We start from the raw sequence: 26,016 nt of genomic DNA, 5'->3' as shown, positions 1-26,016 counted from the left end.
CCCTCCCTCCCTCCCTCCCTCCCTCTCTCTCTCTCTCTCTCCTTCCTACGCTCCACATTTTCCCAAGGGGAGGAATTCCACTCTCCCTTTCACAGAAAGACATTCCCAGATTAAACATTTCACTGATCTAAGCGGTGACGAGTCTCTTGCACTTGTCTGACGCCTTCTCGTGACTGTTCTCCATCTTGGCGATGCGGGAGCCGAACTGCATGGCCCTCTTAGGCAGGACAGCGGAGGCTCCCAGACCCAGGGCCTTGGCAGCCAGCCTCAGCAGCAGTTTCTCCCCGACACCTCGAGGCAGGGACAAGTCAGCCTTCTCAAACACAGGCAGGGCGTTAAGGAAACTCACCACATCCTCATCCAAGTAAGGAAACCTATAAAAAAAGAAAAGGAAGAGAAAGAAAAGGACAATATTCACGATTAACGTCATATACTTCAAAACATAGAGCCTGGCAAATATAGAAAACCAGCTCACCCAAAACAGGGTTCCTACAAGTTTCAACAAGTCCAATTAAATACCTTTTAATACTTTTTTAAGACCTCTTTGGATATTATTTTAGACCTATTCGCGACCCATAACCCTAACCCTATGGTAGCTTGGTGATGAAATTAGGGATTTCACTGCCATAGACAAAAAAGGAAGCAAATTGGCATTTTTGGGGTTCTAGCTTGATTAGTTTCTGCGTTAATAGATGTGGTCGGACTGATTTCCTTGCAGGATCTAATTTTTAAGACCTAGCACCTAATTTTTAGACCGAATAACTGAAATTGGAGACCTTTTTAGGCCTTATAAATTGGATTGACTTCAAGACTGCAGCTTTTTAAGACCAGCGCGGGAACCCTGCCAAAAGGGCAGAACATGAGGAGAAAAAAAACCAATAATGACATTAAGGTTATGTAATTCACAAGTCATGAAGAGTCAAGTCAAAGAGTCACAAGAGTCAAGTAAAAAAAAAAAAAAAAGGATTTCTGAACCAAGGGCCCTGTGCTGACCTGGCCTCCTTCCCGTGGTCCCCGATGACGCGGTCATCTCGCCCCAGGTTGCGTGAGGAGATCCTGCCCAGCTCCATGGCCAGCTCCTGGACCAGACCACGGTGTCCGGAGGAGTTGAAGCGGATCCGGTGTCGGGAGTACCCGGCCAGCTGCTCATCTGCCCCGATGCCGGTCAGAACCACCTGCGGCCAGACACAGAACAGTTGAGCTACACTCTGTCTCTCTGAGCTAAAAAAGACACCCTCTCAGGGTTCCCGCGCTGGTCTTAAAAAGCCTTTAAGTCTACAATCCAGCAATCTGATTTATAAGGCCTAAAAAGGTCACAAGTTTCAGTTATTAGGTCTAAAAATGAGGTGCTTGATCTAAAAAAAAGTAGCTTGTCCTGCAAGGAAATCAGTCTGACCACATCTATTTATGTGGAAATGAATCAAGCTGGAACCAAAGAAATGCCAATTCGCTGCCCCCGGGAGAAACTATTGGCGAACGAAGCTACGGCAGGATGACAAAAAGCTATCACACGGTGCCGCGAACAGGTCAAAAATTAAATGAAAGAGGTCTAAAAAAGGTGTAAAAAGGTCTTAAATTCTACTTGTTGAAACGTGTAGGAACCCTGCCTCTCCTACCGTGCTGCGTGGAGGTCTGTGAACAGCAGGGTTCATACTTGAGCTCATTATTTAAATGATTCCATGTAAACTAATATTATGTGGTCCAAGTTGCACATGAAAAAGTTTATTTTTTATTTTTTATTAAATTGTGTAAATGCACACCTTCTGAAACATCAATTCAAGCACCTTTCAATGACTTTCAAGACTCAAATTCAAGGACCCAACACGGCATAGTTTGAGACAGATCTAGACGAGAATTGATATAATAAGAACTATCCGCTCACAAACAACAATTAAAAAGAGAGGCTTTTGAATGTGTGAACACTAGATGGTCTCTTGCCTTCTCTACCACAGCACAGCAAAGCAATATATTGTGAAATATGTGTAAAGTTACTGTGTTAAGTTAAGCAATAGAGACTTATCTACTATAATTAGGCTACGTAAAACATTTTTTAAATATATATTATTTTATTTTTTTATAGAGAGAGGGGGGGGAATTCAAGCACTTTCAATGTCTATTTTCAAAAAACCTTTAAGGCCTTGATTTTTTTTTCTCAAATTCACAAACTTTCAAGGATTTCAAGGACCCGTGAGAACCCTGTCAAGTATGCTGAAACTCTTGCAAGTAAATCATTTACTGAGATAACTAATTTGCTCCTCATTTATTAGATTAGATTAAACTTTATTGCCGTTGCACAAGTAGAGACAATTAAATGTAGTTTGGCTATCTAGCCAGATGTAACCAGGGAAAAAAGACATGTTAATGTAGACGATGCAAGGCATGACAGTATAGGTGTAATAATGATTATACAACAGTTAGTTCTTCTGACCAAGTAATTTGATTGGACAAGAGGCATTCCATGAGTGCTGATATACAGTATAACAGCACTGGGACTCCGAAATGACCGTTAATACAAAGTAGCTAGCCTGCAGATGTTTGTGTTGAGGTTACTAGGCAACAGTCCAGTTGCGGAACTATTTTTTGTTGACTGAGCCAAAATAAATCATTAAATAAACAAACAAATCATAATCTGTTGTCACTTATTACTGTTAACTAATAAATTGCGCTGTAGAACTGTTGTATAAAAGCAATATCACACTCGAGGTCGTGCTGTTATACTGAATATCAGGCTCAGCACGGCTGTGATTGTCTTCTACTCGGCCTGTGGCCTCGTACCTACGACCCAATCACAGCCGTGCTGATATTCAGTATAACAGCACTCCCTCTCGTGTGATATTGCTTAAATATACATGAGATGAAATATGTCTTAGGGGTCTAGGGTAGCCTATTATGTATTACTTTGTTGAGCTGTTGAGGAGCTAGCTTGCCCTCAGCATTTAATTGCAGGGTTCCTTCAAGTTTCAATAAGTTTGAAGACCCTTTTTTTTTTTTACCTCTTTGAATAGAATTTTAGACCTATTCACGACACCATAGGATAGCTTTTTGTCATCCTTGAGGTGATGAAATTAGGGATTTCACTGCCATACAGACAAAAAAGTCTGAAGGATAATTAATATAAAATAAATAAGTCCCATAATTACTCAAAAGTAAATGTTCATTTCCTTGTAAATAGATGTGGTCGGACTGATTTCCTTGCAGGACAAGCTAATCTCATTTTTAATACCTTAGCACCTAATTTTTTAGACCGAATAACTGAAATGCGGGACCTTTTTAGGCCTTGTGAATCGCATTGCTGGATTTTAGACTAAAATTGTATACTTCTGCATCGAATTTAGGCGCGGCTACGCCCAATGCTCTCCCAATTTATACTTCTGCGTTGGTTGGTCTGCGTTGCGTTGGTCAGTGTACTCATAGCGGCATAATAGCGATTTTTTTTGTTATGCTTGTTAAGAAAATGTCTATAATGCATTGAAATGACATTATTTTTCAAATCTTTATTAATAAGTTTTACAGAAAAAGTTAATGACATTTCTGTCATGGCTTCCACATTTAGGCCTACGAGAGAGTCGGAATCATGTGCTACCAAGCGGACCAATCACAGTTCTTACGGTCTGCGTAGGTGTGCGGCGTAGTTACATTTTTTGAGAGGTGCGCGAAAAGCTACGGCGTAGGCTCCGGGCCTATGCAGGCTGGCGTAGATTTTACGCAGAAGTATAAATTGGGCTTAAGGCTTTTTAAGACCAGCGCGGGAACCCTGTAATTGTTGTATTCTGTGTATATGACAAATAAACTTTGATTTGATTTCATGTCTGTGTAGTCATGCTTATGTAGCTGAGGGGAACGTTGGACGTACAGCGGCCTGCGTAGGTATTTGGACAGTGAAGTATTTTTTCTTCTTTTGGTTCTATACTAGATTTAAGTCAGCTTTTATTTACTTTAATTATAAATATTAGTTTCACCTTTAGGAAACAAACAAACACTTTTTATATATAGTCCCCCTATTTCAGCAACCATAAGTATTTGGAGAGATTCATCTTCTGTCCAAATGAAGCACTCCATGTTTAGTATTGGTTGCAAGTGGTGTGGATGAAATTACTGAAATGCGTATTTAGAAGCACCATATTTTCAACACCCTATAACACCATACACCATATAATGATTAAAGCACTTTGAGCTGCAACTTTTGCAGGAAAAGTGCTATACAAAAGTTATTATTATTTTACCGTTGCAGACGAGGTGAACGTCCTCTCTTCTTCGCCTTCTGTGATCATGCCAGCTCCTCTAGCCGCAAACCACACGGCACACCCGATGCTGTCGTCCAGCACGGTGTCCAGCGGCTGCACCAGATGACAGATGCGCTCCTGCCTCGTTCTCTCCAGCTCCTCTTTGGTGACGTTGATTTCAACAAAATTCCATCTTCTCTCTGGATTTAAGTCCTGAAGCTCTTTCACACCCGCTCTTCCGGTGGTCCTGTCAGGAACATTGAAGGGGCTGTACGGGTGGGAATGAGCTGTGTCAGTCTTGGAATCTGTGGGCTTCCTGTCTGTGTTCCTGTTGCGCTGTTTTACCTTCTTGGTTGGCTCCTTCTGAATCTTTGGCTCCCGCAGTTCGAACGCTACATTGAGAAGGTCGATCGGTTGACCGGTAGGAATGTGGCGATCGGCAAGAGCGGCCAGAATCATCGAGTCAATCCCGCCGGAGAAGAGAATGGCGATTGCAGCTTTGTCGTCGGTGAGCGGGGGGGACATCAACGTTTCCCAGGGTAGGCACTGCACACGTCTCCGCACCGCCTCGCTGAGAACGTCGATGAGACCGCTAACAACCGCTAGCTTCCTCTCGCCGCACGTTAGCAACGTCTCCAGGTCGTCAACGGCAACCGGCGAACTCGTACAGGGTTCCCCCTCCGACGACTCAGGGACTGACATGTTCAGAGGGCAAACCGGAGAGGCGAGGAAGAGACCAGAGGGGTTCCTAACCGCTGCCGTGGACCGAGGAAGACCCTCCTGCCACTTAGCTTCATCAGCAGAAGGGAACGTCCCCTCTGGACCCGACTGAACCCACGGATAAACCTCAAACGTCACGGAACGAGACTCCGCGACCGCCTGCAGGTCGATCCTGTACACGCCCACGGCGGGAACCTCTCGCCAAAGTGAACCGTCGCCACAGGTGGCCACGGACGTCAGACTCAACACGTTCTCATCCTCGCCGTCCGACTGCCAAAGCAAGCTCCGCCGGCCAAAGAAGTCTCTCCCAAACCAGAGGTAGTGTCCAGCCTGTTGGTAATACACGAAGGCCCAGGGCCCTTTGACTTGGGACAGGACGGACAGGACCTCTGCCGGGCCGCCGCAGACCGAGAGGCGGCGGCAGAGAACCTCGGTGTCATTCTCCTGCGGTCTCACGGACAGTCCGCCGAAAACCTCGCCGTTCCATAACAGGACGTTACCGTCGGGGTCTTGTGCTGGCTGGGGGGTGAGGCTACTGCCCCTCAGGTGGAGCACGTGAGCAGAGAACAGGCAGCGGTAGTGGGGGTCCGTTGCGGTTCTGGTGACATCCTGACTGGAGTTCGGTCCCCTTCGTCTTAGGTTTTCTCGCACGCCCTTCTCCAGGACGGGCTGGGAGGGGGACAGGCTTAGCACACAGCAGATGCCACACATGCCTGTTGTGGCAAACACAAGGTAGTAATTGTAGTTCCCTCCCAGGCTGAGTGTAGACTACATATCCTGGAATCCCTTCTTCATGTTGTCCAGTACCTCTGAAAAGAAGAGAAATGCACAATAATTAATAAGGATAATTAATAACACAATAATTGATTAGATTAGATTCAACTTTATTGTCATTGCAGAGTACCGAAGTATAGGGTTGGGTACCGAAAATCGGTACCGGTATATACCGGTTACTTTACATTCGGTATATACCGTACCGAATTGCAAAGGAGATTTCGCTACCTCATTTCGGTACTTTTCTATCTCGCCCCCTGGTGTCCGGTGTCATGCAACAGTCAACTGGTGACTCGTGACGTCACATCGCCTGTTAAATTTCCACTCAGTGCGTGTCGTGGTAGTAGTGAGCTGAGCAGTTGTGTTACGAGTTAAGAAGAGTGAGTGAAAGCATATATACTAAATTATTATATTATCTGAATTGTATTATTATTATTATTATTATTATTATCATAATCATATTATCTAATTTCGCTAGCTAGCCTAGCTACGAGGTCACCGAGAATGCCGAAGGCCCTAATGAAGCAGCGGTCTAAAGTGTGGCTGTATTTCACCCGACTCGACGAAAACAACGCGAAGTGCTCAAAATGCTTAAAATCATTCGCACTTTATCGCTATTATGGCGATGTGCTGTGCCTATGGTGTTCCTCAGTCCAGCGGCAGTCAAATGCCGGTAGATCCGTGTCTTGCTCTCTCAGCACCGCTTCCTGGTTGACGACTCCCGTTGACAGCGGGGGGAGAGAAATGTTTTACCAGGGAATTCGCTCCGCGCTGTGTCGTTCAGTTTCAGGTAAAGTGACGTGAAAACAATATTTGTTTATTTTATGTTTATAAATCTGTGCCATTAGACAATTATGTCAAAACAACAAAAAAGTCAAAATGACAATAAAAAAGTCAAGAGAGGTGTCGTATTTTGCCAGAGAAGGCAAATATGCTGATCTTTTTGCAAAAGAATTGCTGAGGTGGGAGTTTTATTTTTTATTTGAGTGTATATTTAACTGTAATATTATATATATGTATATTGTGCCTCAGTCAGCAGGAGTTTTATTTTCATTTATTTTAATTTGAGTGTATATTTAACTAATATATATTGTGCCTCAGCAATAAAAAAGTGAAAAGCTGTTTAATGTTGTCGACCGTGTTATTATATATATATAGTGATATAAAACATGATAAATATAAAACATGATAGTGATAGGTACAGTATGGCAAGTATAGTAGTTAGAGGTATATACAGTTATAAGCTATGTACAGTTAGGCCCAATCCCAATTCACCCCTAGCCCTTCGTTTTCACCCCTATGGCTCGATTTGCGCGTTCACGTTTAGGGCGAGGGCTGTCCCAATTCATATTTCATCGAGGGCTAGGGGTAAGGGGGAGGGCTAACTATTACTTCGTTTCGAGCGATTCCAGGACCACACTAGCTTCGAAGGGCTAGGGGTACGCTACCCCTTGATACCAGGATGCATTGCGAATCATCTACAGAAATCTTATGTCGCTCTATTCAATGCGGAAATGTCATTTTAATTCTCTGTAATTACTTATTAATAAAGATTTGAAAAATTATGATAACCATCTTATTGTCTTAGTTTAATGTCATTACAATGCATTATAGACCTTTTATTTATAACACGCATAACCCAAAAATCGCTTTTATGTCGGTGCTGTGTCTAACGTTACAGTAACGCAACGCTGCATGACAGTCGAGCATTTCAGAGATGTACAGTCATAAATCAATTATTACCTGTGGCGTTTGACAGCGGATGATGGTACACATATGTAAAGTTATCTATCAAACGTTCGTCTGACTTGTACATGATGCGCATTTTGACCTATTTCCACCCGCAATCTAATCCGAGCAGTTGTTATTAGGTAATATTATTAATGGGTTGTATCATTCATTTCAATGCATTATAGACCTTTTCTTTATAACAAGCACAACAACAACAAAACGTTATCATGCCGATGTGCTGTGTGTCTAACGTTACAAGCTGATTTGTGCATGACAGCCGTGCATTGACATATTTCCATGTCTAATGGCATATGACACGCGAAATGTAACTACAGTTAAGGATACGCGTAAAGGATGATGATCTATCACCGTTCGACTCTACTGAGAAATGTTTCCGCTTATTTGTCATCTCTCCTTCACGGGCAAATGTGGCCGCGTCCCCAAGAGATCCTCTTTCTACGTTTTTGACCACCACTATGATGGATTGATTTTTGGATTCTAGACGACGAATTGTTCTGAGAAAGGCGCTTGGTAACGTGATTTTTGGACAACGCTTTATGACTACTGATGGACTGGTTGTTTTGGTTGGAGTCATTCATTGTCATTAAATTCATTGTCATTATTGCGATGTCCACAAAAAAGACATCGCTGACGGAAGAGACAAAAAAAGGAACGTCTAAACACTACAGTGTGTTGATAACAAACGAAAATAGATGCTTATAGCACACGCAACAGAAATAAACACAGCTGAAGAAGGCATTGCGAGATGTGAGAATTCGCCGGCAACACAACGCGTCACCCGTACCGCGTGATGACGTAGGCGCCGTGAAGGGCTGTCCCAATTCATAGGGCTTAGATTTCAAGGGGTAGGGCTTGTGACGTGTTCGAAGGCCTTGCCTTCGAATCGAGTGACACTCGAAAACGAGCCATAGGGGTAGAAAAGGGAATTGGGATTGGCCCTAAAGGTAGCTATGTACAGTATGTTATGTACAGATGTACATTGTAAGTCGCTTTGGAATAAGGCGTCTGCTAAATGCCAAAAATGTAAATGTAAAATGTATAAATAGTGGCTATATCAAAGGAGGTATGTGCAATGTGCAAAATGATGGTATGTTGTGGTATGTACTGCTGTTTAGTATTGTAAACAGCAGTAGTGCAGAGGGTAGTGTTGTCTTTACTTACCTTTGCATGAACCCAGAGTCTGTCTTCTGTCGGCCAAGAAGAATATGTTACTGTTTGGCTGCTGTACGTAGACCCTCTGAGAATAACACATGAGAAGACGTAGGTATTAAAGGCACATTCTGGGATTTGTTCTGGTATTCAATGGTCATTTCAATTCATTAGAGGCTCATTCATTACCTAAACATATCACTCATCATAACCCAAATTAACTTGGTTCGACTTCTGTTTGTAAACAACTTCTTTGTAAACAAGCAATACATATCTAATCAACACATGTATTAAGTATTATTTTAATACTTTTATTTAATCTTTAGGTCAAATCAATGAAACTACTGTGTCCTTATTCCATAGTATTTCTTACTAGGCTATGTGATAGAAAAATCTTGCACAAGGAATGAAGAGCTTTAAGCAGCTGCAGGTTTAAATGTATGTATGCACGTGCAGGTTTAAATGTATGTATGCTAGGGCTGGGTTCAAAAAATCGATTTCCCGATTCTGAATCGATCTTCATTAAATGAGCGATTTATCGATTCATAAATCCCGAGATCGATCTTACATTTCTTTTTTTTTTTTGCTTGCAGCTTCAACCCGCAACGAGATCTCGTGGCCAGATCTCGCGCTACAATAATTTATCAAAGCTTAAAGTCAGATGTCTGGGTGCATTTTGGATTTAAAAAATGTGACGATAGAGATGAGCTGGACAAAAGCAAAGTCATATGTAAATAAAAAGTACATTCATGTAACTGCTTTGGAGTCAATTCATTGATATGTTTAACAATGCTACATGTTATAGGGTTCCTTGAACCATTTATAGCATTAGTTCGGAGAATCTCTTTCATATTCAAGCAAAAAATGTATATTGTAACTAGATCGAATCGGAATCGAATCGAATCGAATCGAATCGAATCGAAACGGGAGCTGTGAATCGGAATCGAATCTTTTTGGGAAATCAGTGGCGATACCCAGCCCTAATGTATGCACGTGCAGGTTTAACCCATTTAAACCGGAGGCGCTGTTGCGCTGTTCTACCTTTCAAGCCGGGAAAGCGGATACGTCATTTTGTAGTATTTGTATTTTTTCCACATCCTTCTGGTCTCTTGGCCAATGAAATGCATCAACATATACACGTGGGAGTATCTACAGACGTGCTGATTTTTTAATTTATTTTTTCACGATATCTTGGCAACAGCGGAGAAGTTTCTGATGTTAGTTCTGAAGGGAGCGATATTGATGATGAGTTGCAACGTTTGCAGGAAAAATATGCATTTATTGGTGGCGGGCCGCCACGAATGAATTTCGTCCGCCACTAATTGATTCAGTCCACAAAAAAAATTAACTGAACATTTTAGCTGATTAAAATATATCTGATCCTAGATCAGCGCTATAATGGATGTTGACTAAAAGTGCACCTAAATCCACGCCCATCTCTCTCTAACCGCTGATCCAAAATCAGATTAATGACATTAAACATTCAGTTGACGACGTGACACAAGGGCTCCTGGGCCATATTCCACTAAAGGTGGCTTAATATAGCGGCGCTATAATTAAATGCGGCGCTCAGGGACCTCGAGATTGGTATTCAAGCCTCAGGTGATTCCTCGAATGAGGATCAGCCTTGTGTCATCAGTGTTCACAGAAGACAGGCTTACAAATCTTCGATATGGGCGCGTGCACGCAGACATACGCAGCCCAGAAGAGTCGATCTGTCGAAATGAAGATACTCCACTCTGCAGGGGTACTACATTTGCGCAGCATTCCGAATTATTGATTTTTATGAAGACGGAAAAATAAGATGTAAAATAGTGCAATACTGCCGCAATTAACAAGGCGAGGGAAATGGTTTGGCAAGAAATTGCTGACCGATTAAATGCGTAGGTCATACTAGCCCCAGTTATTGTTATATGTTCATATTTTAATAAATGAATATTTACTACTGTGGTGATATCAGCAGCAGGCTACAAACCGTCATATCGCCACAATGGCCTAGTGGTATCGACCGCTGCCATAGGATTTATTCGTCATTTTATATCGGTGGTTCAAATCCCTCTTCAGGCGCACTTTTTACTGCATTTCGTTGTCTGAATCTAATCTAAAATCTCATCTAAAAAAGTATGTAGGCTATAAAATTATGGTGCAGGCTAATTTACAAGAACTGACACGATTACAATGGTGTTTGAAACCTTTGCATGAAATCTTCGGTTAAATGTAAAAAAAAAAAAAAAAGATTGACTTAGTCAAGTCTCGAACTCGCAACCTTTGGAACTCGAGTCCGCAGCCTTAACCATTACGCCAGCCAGACCGCTGTGATGACGGCAATGCAAGTTGAGACAATTACTTTTTTTTTTTTACACGATCTATCTATCACACTTTCAAAATATCAAGTTATCTATCACACAATCAAACTATCTATCGATCGATCACACTTTCAAAATATCAAATTATCTATCTATCACACAGTCAAACTATCTAATCAAACTATCTAATCTATCTATCTCATGTGAAGTGGGAACTAATATTTCCAAAAAGACACATGAGGAACTTTCGTTCAGGGTTTAGTTTCCGCCTGTGAGCCTTTTTTGACGCACGGATGACTATAGCCTGTGTTTTAGCCTGGTCGGGACCAGGCTAATTATATCTGACTCAGAAGGAGCTCAACCAAGCAGCGAATTATTTGAGCCACATTGATGGCACCGAACGCAAGCTAACATTTTCGAGGCTTAGAACTTTATCGAGGCTTAGAACTTTATCGAGCTTTGTGGAATAGGGCCCTGATTGGTCTAAATGTGAACTGTGGTATTATTGTTATTGTGTACAGGCCACCGTAGTGACATCAGGGGGGTATTCCATCAACGTCGCTAAAGGAAAATCCTGGCTTATTTTGGATAACTCTCGCGAGACTTGTCAGAATATGCCTGGATGTTTTTAGGAACTCTCGCGAGACTTGTCAGACTAAACCTGGATTTTCTTTTAGCGATGTTGATGGAATACCCCCCAGGTCAGGTGGGCAGGTTACGACGAGACAACAAGAGACCGGTATTGTAGAGCTTACAGAGCGAGTTAAAATAAAGACACTTACATTGAAATACAGAAGGACTCACGTGTATGTTTAATAGAATAACACGACATGGTGTCAGAAGTCCTGTAAGTGAGTGTTAAGAGTTAGATCGGCCGACAAGTGTAATTTGAGCTCGTGACGGTGAGAAGGGAGAAGAAAAAATGGATGCTAATGCTAACGCGGGAGCAGCTGCAGTCCAGAGAGCTTCTTCGAAAAATTTAACGAAAACAGCGATTAGATGGATGGATTTTTCAAGAAAAAAGATGTCCCAGACACTTCAAACATTGCTGAAGCTAGCAGTGGCTATGAGCGACCCGAAACTGCATGGCTGGCAGGACCAAAGAAGCTAGGTGGTGGATCAGCTAACAGCGTTTATGGCGGGGTACCACCACCACCAGCTACAACTACAACTACAGCGGGAGAGCCATCAGCATCGGCTAGCTGTGTTGGTGTATCAGCAGACATTAGCAAGTCAAAAAACTATTCTTATGTGCCGTCACTTTAGCAACGACACAGGATTGTCAAGGGGAAAAGAAGGGGAGACGATTTATTTATTGACAACGGAATTACATGCTGGAAAAACATGCAGCTAAAATTCAGGGAACATTTGGACCTTCAGAGACACACGGGAGAAGTACGGGAAAACTGGGCTGATGTGGGTGTCATCAAAGGTAAGAGTTTGTTTTCTTTAACTCAGCTGATACTCAGCTGTTTACCGAATGCTCCATCTGACTGTGATTTTACTTATGTAATGTGGTGGGTTGACATAATTCACGCACGGAACTATAGGTTGAGAGTATTGTTCCGTCCGCAGTTGAGTGCGTAGTACCCAAGTTGTTTAGACTGTTCTTTTTACTGCTTGAGTGTGTTGTTGACAATCGTTCATGTCCTTCATTAAACGTTTAGCTTTGTCATTTGATACGCCGCCTACGACTACCATCTCTCTGCACTACAGTAAACAGTTAATCAGTAACGTTAGCCGCTTTTGTGCTCATGTAGGCCTACTTCGTATTATATTATAGCTGATGATCTTTGTGTGTGTGTATGTGACTGTCAGTCACAAGTTTATATTCTGTATATTCATTTATTTATTTTTGGCCATCCTCTAGTTTTGGCTGAAATGAGGTCGTTGTTTTGAGCGCGCGTGCGCGTTTCATGCGCGTGCACGCGAAAAAAAAATCACGCGGGTCAGGGCTATCCGCCACCAATGTAAAAATTCCTGGAGGAAACACTGAACGCTATACAAATAAAAGTTATTACTATTATTATTATTATTATCACAATGTTATAACTGATTCGGATGATTTAGAAGGCTTTGAAACGGAATGGAAGACGGACAACTAGCACCGTAATCCGTAATGCGTTTCAACCGCACCCGGGGGTGAAAATCAATATACCTGCAGACGCAACACCGATGCAGGTATTTGAAAATATTTTTTACAGAGGAACTCTGGCGCGTCTCGTCACCAAGACAAACCTTTATAGTGCCCAGACCAGAACCACTCCACCCAGGGCTTTCACACCGGCAAAGAGCCGTGCCGGTTCGCGTTCGCGTTCGGAAACCTCCGAACGTTGGCGCTGTCTGGCGAACGACACACTGGTATGAACGCGGGCTCGTTCGCCAGACAGCGCCAACATTCGGAGGTTTCCGAACGCGAACCGGCACGGTTCTTTGCCGGTGTGAAAGCCCTACCAGTGCAAAGTGGGCTGACGTTAGTCTGACGGAGATGAAGACTTTTATTGGCCCGTGCATCAGTATGGGGCTTCTTATACTGTCCGTTCGGAGAGACTACTGGTAACAGTGACCACTGACTGGAATGTTGTCACTAAAACTCACCACTTTTATAGCATTACCCACTTTTAAACACTCACTTTTAGATATTGTCTCGGATCACTGCACTTGCTTTTAAGATAACTTCCCCCTGCTGTAATGTATAGATATTTTTGATACTTGTGTATTGCACTCATGTTTTATATTGTATATATCGTGTTTTGTATCGTATATACTGTGTTGTGTTCTGTGTACAGACTTGCCTCTGTTCTGGGAATTGGCCAGATCGTCGTTGCAAATGAGAATTGGTTCTCAACTGACCTATCTGGTTAAATTAAATTAAAATAAAATAAAAAACAGAAGAAAGATCTCTTCAAGACCAATTTCCCAAAGCACATGTCCCGGGACAGATTTGTCTCTGGAGGTAATAACAATAATAATACTAATTCATTGTGATGATAGTATAATAAGAAATGACTACGTTTATGTCTCCTATTACTTTAGGTGTCTTTTATTATTATTATTATTATTATTATTATTATTATTATTATTATTATTATTATTATTATTATAGTAGGCTAAAGAGAACTATTTATATTTCTTCCAATGGTGTATATGTTATATTGCTTTCATCCAAGGTAACTTACATGAATCTATATCTGGATGTCCAGGTATCTACACCTCCAGGACAACCAGGCAGCTGACATGGATTATGTGAGGGGACTGCCCTCTGTCCTGCCCTCTGTGACTGAACTGCCACACTTTATTTTTATTTATTTTTATTGGAAATAGTGCTTACATTATTTTTAATGAAGGTTTGGACTCCTTAATAAATAATAAACTCAAATCCCGATGAAAGCCACTGGTGTAAGCTTTTAAATACTTTTTGAATTTCGTTTCTATCTGCTACAGAGGCTGAGAAATACTTTTTTTAGTAGGCGTTGACACTTTTGTTGAATTTCCAGAAAACCGTCAGGTTTTAGGGGGTTATTCTAATTCTCGTTTTAGGCCTTAATGGGTTAAATGTATGTATGCACGTGCACGTCTCTGCTGTTGGGTTTAGACGGCATGGCTCTGCTAAGCTACCTGTCAGAAAAATAGCCCCTATGTTAAAAACTATCATTGTAATTGCATGGACGGTTAGTCCTTCCCTCACATTTCCCAATTTCCATCTCTCCACCACAAACAAGTGATGGGCTAACCATTTGTGTCCTAATTAAGTAGGCCTATTGCATATTTTAAGTCAAACATATCTCACATAGCATACTAGTATAAATATCATATAGTACAACGATATCATAGTGACATACTATTAGTGACATATTATACGACAAAAATAAAAATCTTACCCTGTTTTTCTTCAAATTAGAAAGCTCATCAACCAAAACCTTCTGTTCCTTTATCTAGGGAGAAAGAGACAAACAACGAGAGCACTCATGAGCCAGCTGTTTCCTGTTTAACACCATGTCCTGTCCTGTCCTGTCAGAGTGCCTTGACCAACATCCCTCTGCGCATGTTGTTGTTGTTGTTGTTGTTGTTGCCTCAGAGCAAAAGACAACAACAACAACAACACACACTGAACATGTTAGCAGAGATAACGAAACGTGGACCAACTGTTTACAATAATGTTGCATCACGTCTATATCAGCTATGATGGAGGCGACAGTAGGAGGCCAGCTGGTGTGTCTGACTCTGAAGTCATCTATAGACACGTTTCATATGATGGGGAATCGCAACCGATCAGAAACCCAAATGTTCTTATGTTCTGTCATTCAATTCTGTCATCCACCTAAAGACGGCATATAGTAATAATAATAATAATAATAATAATAATAATAATAATAGTAATAATAATAATAACAGCATTTAGCATCCCCGAGTGGTGGTTTGTATAGGTGACGACGCAGCCAGGCTAATAACAGACCGTTCTGTGTTCTCCAGACAGCAGGATCTATGTACCGTATCTCTGTCTAGAATGATCCCTACCTTTTTGTTTAATTCCTCTTTTAAGGTAGAGTCTCCCTCAACGTGTTCGTTTTCTCTCTGGTGTTTTGCAGACATGTTGAAGTGAACTAGCTGGCATACAGCGATTGTGATCAGGAAAGCAGAAATGTTGACCACATGTTGCTATCGGCAAGCACTGACGACGTCATCGTGAAAGTCTACTGGAGGTGCGTCATCAGACAGCGACACCCAAACAAACGTTTCTTCTATTGGATTTAACGGCAGTTTGCATTCCTTCGCGTTGCACTACTGCCATCTGCTGGATTTATCCAATTCCTACATTGTCCATCTCGTCACAGTCTCCCTGTCAGCCCCGTTCTCTTGAGAAAGCTGACCAGACCTCTGCCCTGTCCCCCTCCACCACACTGCCCTGTCCCCCTCCACCACACTCCAGTACCTCCAAACCTTCTCTCGTCTGTCCCCCTCCACCACACTCCAGTACCTCCACACCTTCTCACACCTATCAAGGACCCCAATTGAAATAAGCCAGTGGCTTTCTTGGGTTTTTATCCTTTTAGATGACCTTGTATGTAATATGTACTTTCATGTACCTACTTCTGCAAATCTTCTAATAAAGTTTTCAATCAATCAATCAATCTCTCGTCTGTCCCCCTCCACCACACTCCAGTACCTCCAAACCTTCTCTCGTCAGTCCCCCTCCACCACACTCCAGTACCTCCACACCTTCTCTCGTCTGTCCCCCTCCACCACACTCCAGTACCTCCACACCTTCTCTCGTCTGTCCCCCTCCACCACACTCCAGTACCTCCACACCTTCTCTCGTCTGTCCCCCTCCACCACACTCCAGTACCTCCAAACCTTCTCTCGTCAGTCCCCATCTGTTCAGGCCCTCCATCATTGCCTTGATGTCTTGCCTTGATTGTCTTTCTGACGCATGATCCTTTCAGTTCGGTAAATATGTTATAACTTTATAGGTTACATGATTGATGTATAGGTTACATCATTAACTTAATATGTTACATGATTGATTATTATGTTACATAACTGATTAATAGTTAAAGAAGAGGTTTAAAGGTTGTTCCTGTGGTTAAAGAAGAGGTTTAAAGGTTGTTTCTGTGGTTAAAGAGGTTTAAATGTTGTTCATGTGGTTAAAGAAGAGGTTTAAAGGTTGTTTCTGTGGTTAAAAAAGAGGTTTAATGGAGACAGAGTTCGTCATGTGGCAAGGCAAGGCACGTTTATTTGTATAACACATTTCATACAACAGGGGCAATTCAAAGTGCTTTACATACATTATTAAAAAATACAGCAAGAGCAGTATAGTAAGAAAATAAAAATTACAATGAATAAAAGCAAGTAAATAGAAAACATTTAATACGACAATAGTAATAAAAAAGACATTGATAGAAGTGTTTGTGTTTAATCATACCGTAACTGGGTTTTTAGCTTAGGGTTTTTAGCTTAGATTTAAATATTTTAAGGGTTTGGGACTGTTTGATTTCTTCAGGGAGTTTTTCCCAGGAGCATGCGGCAGCGTGACTGAAAGCTGCTGCACCGTGTTTTGTTTTTACTCTTGGAATGATTAGCTGATTAGCCTCAGCTGACCTTAGGGACCTTGCGGGAATATAGGGTGGGAGGAGATCTGATATGTATTTTGGTCCAAGACCATTTTGTGATTTGTATGTAATTAGAAGGATTTTGAATTCAATTCTCTGAGAGACTGGTAGCCAGTGCAGGGATCTCAGGATTGGTGTAATGTCTGTCAACAGTTCTGAAAAGGATGCGGGCATTATTGATGTTATTGTTTATCATCTTAGAGAAACATTTTGCCTGGCGCATCTTATTTCTAAGTTGTAGTTTTTAAGATTCTCTTTATAGATATCATAGTGGACTTGAAGGTTTGTTTTTCTTCATCTGCGCTCTGCTTTACGACATTCTCTTTTTTGGGTCTTTACGGATGGGGCAGTTCTCCAGGGAGCTTTTTGCTTACCAGAGATGCATTTGGATCTAATGGGTGCAATATCATCAATGGTTTTTGTGATTTTTAAGTTAAAATCGTGTACAAGGTCATTTACTGAGGTTGAAATAGAAGTTTTGGTTGTTGGTATTGTTGATGAGGCTGGCGTCACAGGGAGTGTGGGGGCAGGTGTTCTAGAATGGAGAGTTGCCTGAGATGGAGCAGCTCTCGGGGTGAGCTCTACTCCTGTCTTCACCATTTTCTCTAACCTAGCTGAGAAAGGCAGGAACGGTGTGAGTTGGAGGAAGGAGAGCTCAGTGGACTCAGTGGATGAGTGTCTCTGGGAGTTTGGGGTAGAGTGGTTTGGGAGGTTGGGGGCAGGGGGGGAGGATGGGGGGAGAGAAAGGGGGCTGCACCGTCGCCTTGGTGGGGGTTCAACGAGTTGGTTAATGATTAGTTTTGCCCTGGTGACTGTGGAGCGCAGTTTAGGCAGTTGCGATGGGGAGATTGATAAGTCATCTGCAGAGCGCATTTCCTCCTCTTCTTCCTCGTGATTCTCACTGGGGATGCCACCGGGGGTGGGGGTTGCTCCCCCCTCCCTCAACCGTGCACCCTCATATAAAGTCACCTTATCTTGATAGAACGATACTTTCTCTGCCTTCTCTTCTAACGCCCCCTCTAAACCCACTGTAGGCTGTGGTGAGTCGCAGGACTGTGGGGAGAGTTTATCCACTGTGAGCAATTCAGCTGCCTGTGCTGAGTCTGGAGAATCCTGCATTGTCGGCCTTTCAGTTGGTTCAAGAGCATCGAGGGAAGGGGGAGCAGAGTTGATGAGGTTGAAGAGTATGTTGTTCATTAAATGGTATTCTCCCGATCTGTTTAAGTGGAGGCCATCTCTTTTGAATAGGTCTCTCTGCCTCCAGAATATGTTCCAGTGGTCAATACATTTCAGCCCTTTAAGTTTGCACGCACCAGAGAGCCACGTGTTAAGGCTTAGGAGCCGGCTGAATTCGAGGTTACCTCTGTCAACAGTGGGTAGTGGTCCACAGATGAATGTCTCAATCTTAAGCTTGTCAAGTCTATTGAAAAGTTCCATGAAATCACGTCTCAAATCTACTGAGCCCATTTTACGTAAATCGGTTTGTCCCACATGTAATACGAGACGCTTTGTGTCTGAATTTTTAGACAGTGTCTCTTCCAAATCTTTTGTTATTTCTAAGACCGTTAGGTTAGGAAGACAGTGGATATGTAATTTTTTACCTCTTACGTTTCTGATCGCCAAGTCTCCAATCAACAAAGTATCTTTTGGAGGTGAGGTCTGTTTCATCCGCTGCATATCACACAGAGAAGTAGAAGAAGGAGTGGGTGTCCTTGAGCCTGGGTCTGCGGGCCGGGGAGTCACTGCGGGGAGCCGGGGAGTTACGTGATTCCCAGGCCTGAGAAATCTTGGCGTGACTCTGATGTTCTTATCTCGGGCCTTGGGAGTCATGCCAGCTCGCTGCTCCGCGGGCCGGTGTCTCAGACTCCGATCTCGGCTCTGTTTAGTCATGCAAGCCCATGGCTTGGGCCTATCTGTTGCTAATGATGCTAACGGTGCTAATGAGGACTTCAGTTGGCTGCTTTTCAGGAGTGTCACCGGGGGATAATTCATCTGTCCAGTGAACTTTGCAGCTGTCATCTGCCTCGTTAGGTTTGGGAAGTGTGAATTTTGATTTAAATCCTCTTCAAAGGCTTGCGTGGGTGGAGAACCATTAGCGTAGCGATTCTCCAGTGCAGAGTCGCCTCTGGAGAGTATATTCCAATAAGTCTACTCTCTCTGAAAGATCCACACAACCTTGACAGATAGCAGGCCTGGTAGGCAAAAGACAGGAGAAAAAACAGCAGAAAATAACACTACAAAAATAAAATAAAAGCAAAGAAAGCAATAGGCAGGGGGGAGCAAGCAAGAAGCACGTCTACAGTCTTTCAGCACCCGGAAGCCGTGTTGAAAGAATCAAGTTTGTTATGCCGTTATAGGCAGGGTTCGAGTTATAAGCTGATCTCTGTGGGGGTCTCCAAAATAACAGTGCGAAATGTTCTCATGCACGCGCGAATCATGCCCACACAGCGATGGGACTTACAAGTTTTAATTAGCTATAGGCAGTAGCGGATTAAGGTGGTCAGTGGCCCTAGGCTACTCCTTTGTGTGAGGACCCCCCGCCCCGATACACAAGCCTCCCCCCTCCCCAAAATATACAACTCACGAGCACCCTGCACACACACACCACTCATAATGCTTTACCATAAAACACTTAAACACTTTAATAACACAATAACACAACAGTGTTAATAATGCAAAGAATTTAAAAAAAAGTTCAGTGCATTCAGTTCTGTCTCTATTGCTCTCCTCTCCCGTTGTCTCTCTGTTACTGTCCTGTTGTCTGTCTCTCTGTTGCTCCCCTCAGCTCTAAAGGACAGAAATGAATTAGCTAATTAGTTGGCATGTAAACATATAGTTAGGGTTGGGTACAGTTTGGGTTTTATTCGATACCGGTGACAAATCGATACTTTAAAAACGGTACCGGTACCGAAACATCATCCTCATCCTCATCCTCCTCCTCAAATACCAACATATCCTGACGCTACAGCTGCAGGCTACTCATTTCACCACATCAACAGCCCCACATGAAACAACAGCTATAAAAGCGATAGTCACACATGTATCTCGGCCAATAATTGTGTTATTTTTGCTATACAGAAGGAGCGAAAAATACATGTACACTAGGTTAGTAAAAAGTAAAAGCCACCTTACCTTTACGGAGACAAGATAGACCTGTTTGGTCTGTTTTCAGTAGGCTGCGGTCGCGGTCCTGGAACCCATGATGCTGACGTCCGATTTCCTTTCTTTATCCAAGATTGGATGAACGGGAGAGGGTCAAAAAATTGCCTTTTTTTGGGCGGCATGGTAGCTACTGTATGTATATACTCCTGTATAGCTAATGAATGAATGTTTGCTTCTCAATAATAGGCTAGGTGCACGATCTCACTACTTCCTGAAAGGCAACTGGTATATGAACATATCCTGTCTCACTCTATTGGTTTCATTGATTAATCAGCTGTGCACTGTGTGTTCCAACGGTTTACCGCACAGCTGATTAATCAACCTTTTGCTGTTGCACAATATTCTACTGCGCCCCATGGTGTCTTGGTGGTGAAGTGCAGGCATTCAAAGGCCTACTGTCATTCACAGGAGATTAATGGTGCGCGTAGCTCTTTTGGAAAACGTGTTTATTTTACAATATTTATAATATAAATTAAATAATATTCATTACATTGACATTTTGATCAAATAATAGTTGTGGTAATGTATTATTAGCGACCCCCACAGATTTTTGATTTTACTGCCTTCATGGGAGCTCAGAGAGTCTCAGACCATCTCTATGGGAGCTCAGCTCCCATTGGCTCCCACATAACTCGAACCCTGGTTATAGGTGTAAGAGTGTAACTTTGACTCCAGGGCAGACAAGTAGAGAGGGGGGGGTCTGCTGTAGAGGAGCAGCTGGTCAGAGGTTCTGAAACCCAGTTAAATCCTGGATTATGTTCTGTGCTGCCAGTGTAGAGGCCATCTAACATGCAGTGTGTTCAATATGGGCAAAGCATGGCACTCATTGAAATCAGGATTCAGTGGGACTAATAAAAGGTTAACAAATACAGGTCAACAAAACTGTGTGTGCATACAGCCTCTTCTGTACTCCAATAAAGAACAGTGTACTGCTTAACTACTTTTATTGGCATGCCATGTACATCAAGTGACTCAATTTCTGGGCCATCCGCCTGATGTGGGTCACTACAATATCTATAATTGTAGTGACCCACAGAGTAGCGGGTGTATTGATAACCATGCACAGCTGCCCCGCATTCCCCTATCAGGTAGGTGGCCCAGGGAAGAGAACTGCAGGCTCGTTAGCCCCACATGCCACACCTGGGCCTCCTCCTAGGGACTCACAGATAAGGAGGAGCCACTTCTCTATTCCACTGATCACAATAAAAAGGACAGGAGAGACCAGACATCTTAGGAACTAAACTAGACATCTTCTGGATCAACTAAGCTACAGTACATCTGCCGTTTAGTAGAACTGACAAGGTAAGGTCTCTAGCATGACATACGGTGAAAGCCATTTTGTCCATTAATGCCATACACTTGCAATTGAAGAGAATGCATTCAAGGAGAATACAAACCCATTTAAAGTGTATACTTGCATGTACACTGAAACCCTAATGTCATATTTGTTGTAAACATTGCTGTTGATGTATTGTGAACAGATGGAGAGACTCTTTGTGGTGCTGGTCATGTTCACCATGTGCTGGGCCGAGCCTCAAGGTGAGACATCTGAACATCCCGTTGATTTACTTTGAACATGAATGCTCATTTGACATACGATCAGTATTCATATGGCACTACACACATACCTGGAAGTACATATCATTTACATTTATGTATGCACTGGAAATCTCTTCAGGCAGTACTAACATTACAATTCCAAATGTGCTTTGAATGGTTTGTTTTGATTTGATGGACTAAATCCTGTTTTTCTGACCAGATCTCACAGGTAAAGTGTTTACATTTACACAAGAAACGAACACTGCGCACGTGAAGCTGACACCAATAGGAGAGACCCCTGGCTCTGTGACCTTATGTCTTAGGTAATCTAGTGTTCAATACTACTTCTGTCGTCAAGTTAAGACAACTCAAAACACCTTGACTGATGTTGACCTTGTGTCTGTATGGTGAATCCGTAGTTATATTGAACATTTCTTGTTCTAACTCTTCTAACTCTTGTTCTATATTTATGAACCTCTTCCTGAAGGTATTTCACAGACCTGCAGCGAGCCTATGGTCTGTTCTCCATGTCCTCTAAAAAAATGCTTCAACAATCTGCTGCTGATCAAGGGAAAGGAGGTTGGAGACCTGCAACTGGCGGTCATGAATAAAGTTGTCAAGTATAAGGGGCTGCCAGATGAGCTCAACGTGTGCATGTCAGTGTGTGGGACCTGGGACTCCACCAATGGGCTCACTCAGCTGTGGACCAATGGGAAGCCCAGCACGCTGAAGCAGGGCTACACAGGGGATAGAAAGTTTGATGGTGTTCCCATCATTGTCCTGGGTCAGGACCAAGACTCCTATGGGGGGGGCTTTCAGAAGGACCAGTCATTTGTTGGGCAGATCACTGATGTGCATGTGTGGAACCGTGTCCTGTCTCCTTGTGAGATTCAGCACTTCACAGATAATGTAGACTACAGCCCAGGCAATGTGATTAACTGGAGGGCTCTGACTTACACTGTGACTGGGCCAGTGTTTGTAGAGGACAAGCAGGGATCCTGTCAGGAGAAAACAGTGTGTTAGGTGAGAACCATCTCTACTTTCTACTACTGTGGTGTTTAATCTACTCAACATTCTCAGATTGCTTAATGTGACAATACCTCATGATACCCCCCCCCCCCCACACAAGTTGTTGAATGTATTCTAGCTGAAATTGAGTCAGTTGATGTACAGTACTGGCATGTTATGCCAATGTTTTATTCCCCACTGAATCTAATAAAAGTAGTTAAGCAGTACACTGTTATTTCTTTATTGGAGTACAGAAGAGGCTGTATGCACACAGTTTTGTTTACCTTTTATTTGTTAACCTCGTATGAGTCTCATAGAATCCTGATTCAGTGAGTGCTCATATTGAACACACTGAATGTTAGATAGCCTATACACTTTGGGAGCACAGTAGTTAATGCAGCTTATTTTACAAAATGCTTTTAGTCAAGGCTGTCCCCAGTCTCAACCAATTCAAATGGCAAAACATACAAATACTTTTTTGGGGAAAAACACACAACATAATCCAGGATTTAACTGGGTTTCAGAACCTCTATGACCAGCTGCTCCTCCTCAACAGCAGACACCCTCTCTACCTGTCTGTCTGCCCTGGAGTCAAAGTTACACTCAACCTGTCTGTCTGCCTATTATTATATTCTATGAACAGCTAGCGTAGCGTCAGACAAGCTGAACTGTTCTCGAACCCTTTGATGTTTTCCTCTTGAATGTCATGCCACAGTTATGAAATGCCAACCACCAGTTATGACGGTAACTGTTTACAGGCCACCTAAACCATGCAGTGACGAGTGAATGCAGTGGTATAAAGGGTTCAAACAACATCACTTGATTAGCCAATGCACAACACCCGTGTCAAATATTTCACCTAGTGGTATTTCATAAGTGTTCATGAGACCGATGCCGAGCCACTAGATAAGATATTTGACACAGGTGTTGTGCATTGGCTTATCAAGTGATGTTGTTTGAACTCTATACACCACTGCATTCACTTGTCACTGCGTTATGCCTGAAGAAGGTCTATGACTGAAAGCTTGCAATAAACAACTTTTTTGCAGAGATTTGTGTGGATGCTGTTATTTTTTCACTCTATTTGGCTTCGTTCACACGGCAGTGAGGTGACCCAAATCCATTTTTTTTTGCTGACATGCGACTCAGGTCTGATTTATGCATGACCGTGTGACCAGCGCAAGTCACATGAAATCAGACTTTTTAAAATCCGACCTGGGTCGCGTTCAGAGGTGGTATTACATCGGATACATATCTAATATTTAGCAACGCGCCCGCCGTCTGAACTGTTAAGTCCAGTTTAATGCGACTTTTACGTCACTCTAGCAGGGTTGCCAGATGGGATTGACAATTTACAGCCTAACCAGTCTATAACCGCTAAATCCAGTAGCCTATTCGGCGGTAACCCGCCCCATCTGGCAACCCTGCACTTTACAAAAAGCCATAGCTAAGCATTTGGCTCTCTTTTTCCTCATCCTTCTTCTTTTGACCATTTGCTCATATCTTTGCCGGCTTCCGCTGCACAAAAACTTGAAAATGAAACCGGTTGTAACGTTATGTTATCCATGGTTACTTCCGTAAACAGTGCACTGTCATTGTTATTGTCCTTCTGCACATGCAGGGGGCCGTTCCACTAAAGGTGGATCAGTATATCGGCGATTGAAATAAATCAGGCGATCAGGCAACTTGTGATTGGAATTCAAGCCTCAGGTGATTCCTCGAACAAGGATCAGGCTTGTGTGATGAGTGTTCACAGAACACCGGCTTACAAATCTTCGATATGGGCGCGTGCACGCAGACATAAAGAGCCCCGAAGAGTCGATCTGTCGAAATGAAGATTGATCTTTATGAAGACGACAAATAAGATGTAAAATAGTGTAATACTGCCGCAATTAACAAGGCGATGGAAATGGTTTGGCTAGAAATTGCTGACTGATTAAATGCGTAGGTCATACTAGCCCTAGTTATTGTTATATGTTCGTATTTTCATAAATGAATATTTACTACTGTGGTGATATGAGAAGCAGGCTACAAACAGTCATATCGTCACGATGGCCTAGTGGTATCGACTGCTGCCGTGGTATTTAATTGTCATTTTAAAACGGTAGTTCGAATCCCTCTTCAGACACACTTTTTTATTGCATTTCGTTGTCTGAATCTAATCTAACATCTCATCTAAAATATAGTAATAGTAAGTATATAGGCTATAAAATGATGGTGCAGGCTAATTTACAAGAACTGACACGATTACAATGGTGTTTGAAGCCTTTTTTTTTTTTTTTTTTTTTTTTTAGATTTTATCCCCTTTTCACCCAATTTGGTAGCCAATTTAACCCAACTTAGCATCCAATTATCCCCTGCCTATTGCGAAGGATCCGCCGCCCGACCCCGTGGCCGGCAGTCCCAGAGGAGGCCGCCAGGCAGACTAGGCTGACTGGCTCCTCGAGCCCAGTACCGTTACTCCAGCACCAGACGGGGGCGGTGTTGCGCGACGGATCCTAGTCCAGAAATACTCCTATACCGCCCTCGGAAGCGGCCGGCCAATATGCCGCTTCCCGTGTGCCTCGACCATATCTGGATCTGGCGAGCCGGGATACGAACCCCGGCCCCGGTGGGCAGCATGCACTAGCGGCCAGAAGCCTTTCTGAGTAAATTATGTTCTTCAACTACTAGACCCTGGATTTGGCATAGATGATTTTTTCTTACGATTACTGATGGATAGATGATTCACTTAGACAGATATATATATATATGTTGTAAATCGATTTGCATGAAGGCTTCGGTTAAATGTAAAAAAATAAATTAAAAAAAATATATATAAATCAAGTCTCGAACACGCAACCTTTGGAACTCTAGCTAGTTGCCTTAACCACTGCGCCAGCCAGACCGCTGTGATGACAGCAATGCAAGTTGAAACATTTTTTTTTTTTTTTTTTACACTTTTATTTATTGATCTATCGATCTATCTATCACACTTTCAAAATATCAAGTTATCTATCACACAATCAAACTATCTATCGATCGATCACACTTTCAAAATATCAAATTATCTATCTATCACACAGTCAACCAATCTATCTATCTATCTCGTGTGAAGTGGGAACTAATATTTCCTAAAAGACACTTGAAGAACTGTCGTTCGGGGATGAATGAATGAATGAATGAATGGTCTTTATTGTCATTGCTACAGTACAGGTACCAAACAGGTACCTGGTGTTAGGAAAGGGAAAAAGAAAAAGAAAACACTTTTTAAAAAAAATCACAAGAAGGGAA

General features: G+C 42.6%; 1 protein-coding gene across 1 annotated transcript; it reads right to left on the bottom strand.

Moving 5' to 3' along the window:
• Positions 1–127: 127 nt before the first annotated feature.
• asnsd1 (asparagine synthetase domain containing 1) lies at positions 128–8,705 on the bottom strand (the record flags this gene model as incomplete). Its single annotated transcript, XM_080536456.1, has 4 exons — positions 8,631–8,705; positions 4,224–5,752; positions 994–1,175; positions 128–374 (listed from the first exon to the last, which is right to left on the bottom strand). The coding sequence occupies exons 2-4, from the start codon at positions 5,652–5,654 to the stop codon at positions 128–130; spliced, it is 1,860 nt and encodes a 619-aa protein (XP_080392582.1). The 5' UTR covers positions 5,655–5,752; positions 8,631–8,705.
• Positions 8,706–26,016: the final 17,311 nt, after the last annotated feature.

This window comes from Nansenia antarctica, assembly GCF_963989245.1.
Source record: "Nansenia antarctica genome assembly, chromosome: 7".
Taxonomy (NCBI): domain Eukaryota; kingdom Metazoa; phylum Chordata; class Actinopteri; order Argentiniformes; family Microstomatidae; genus Nansenia; species Nansenia antarctica.
This window is presented reverse-complemented; position numbering and strand designations above follow the sequence as displayed.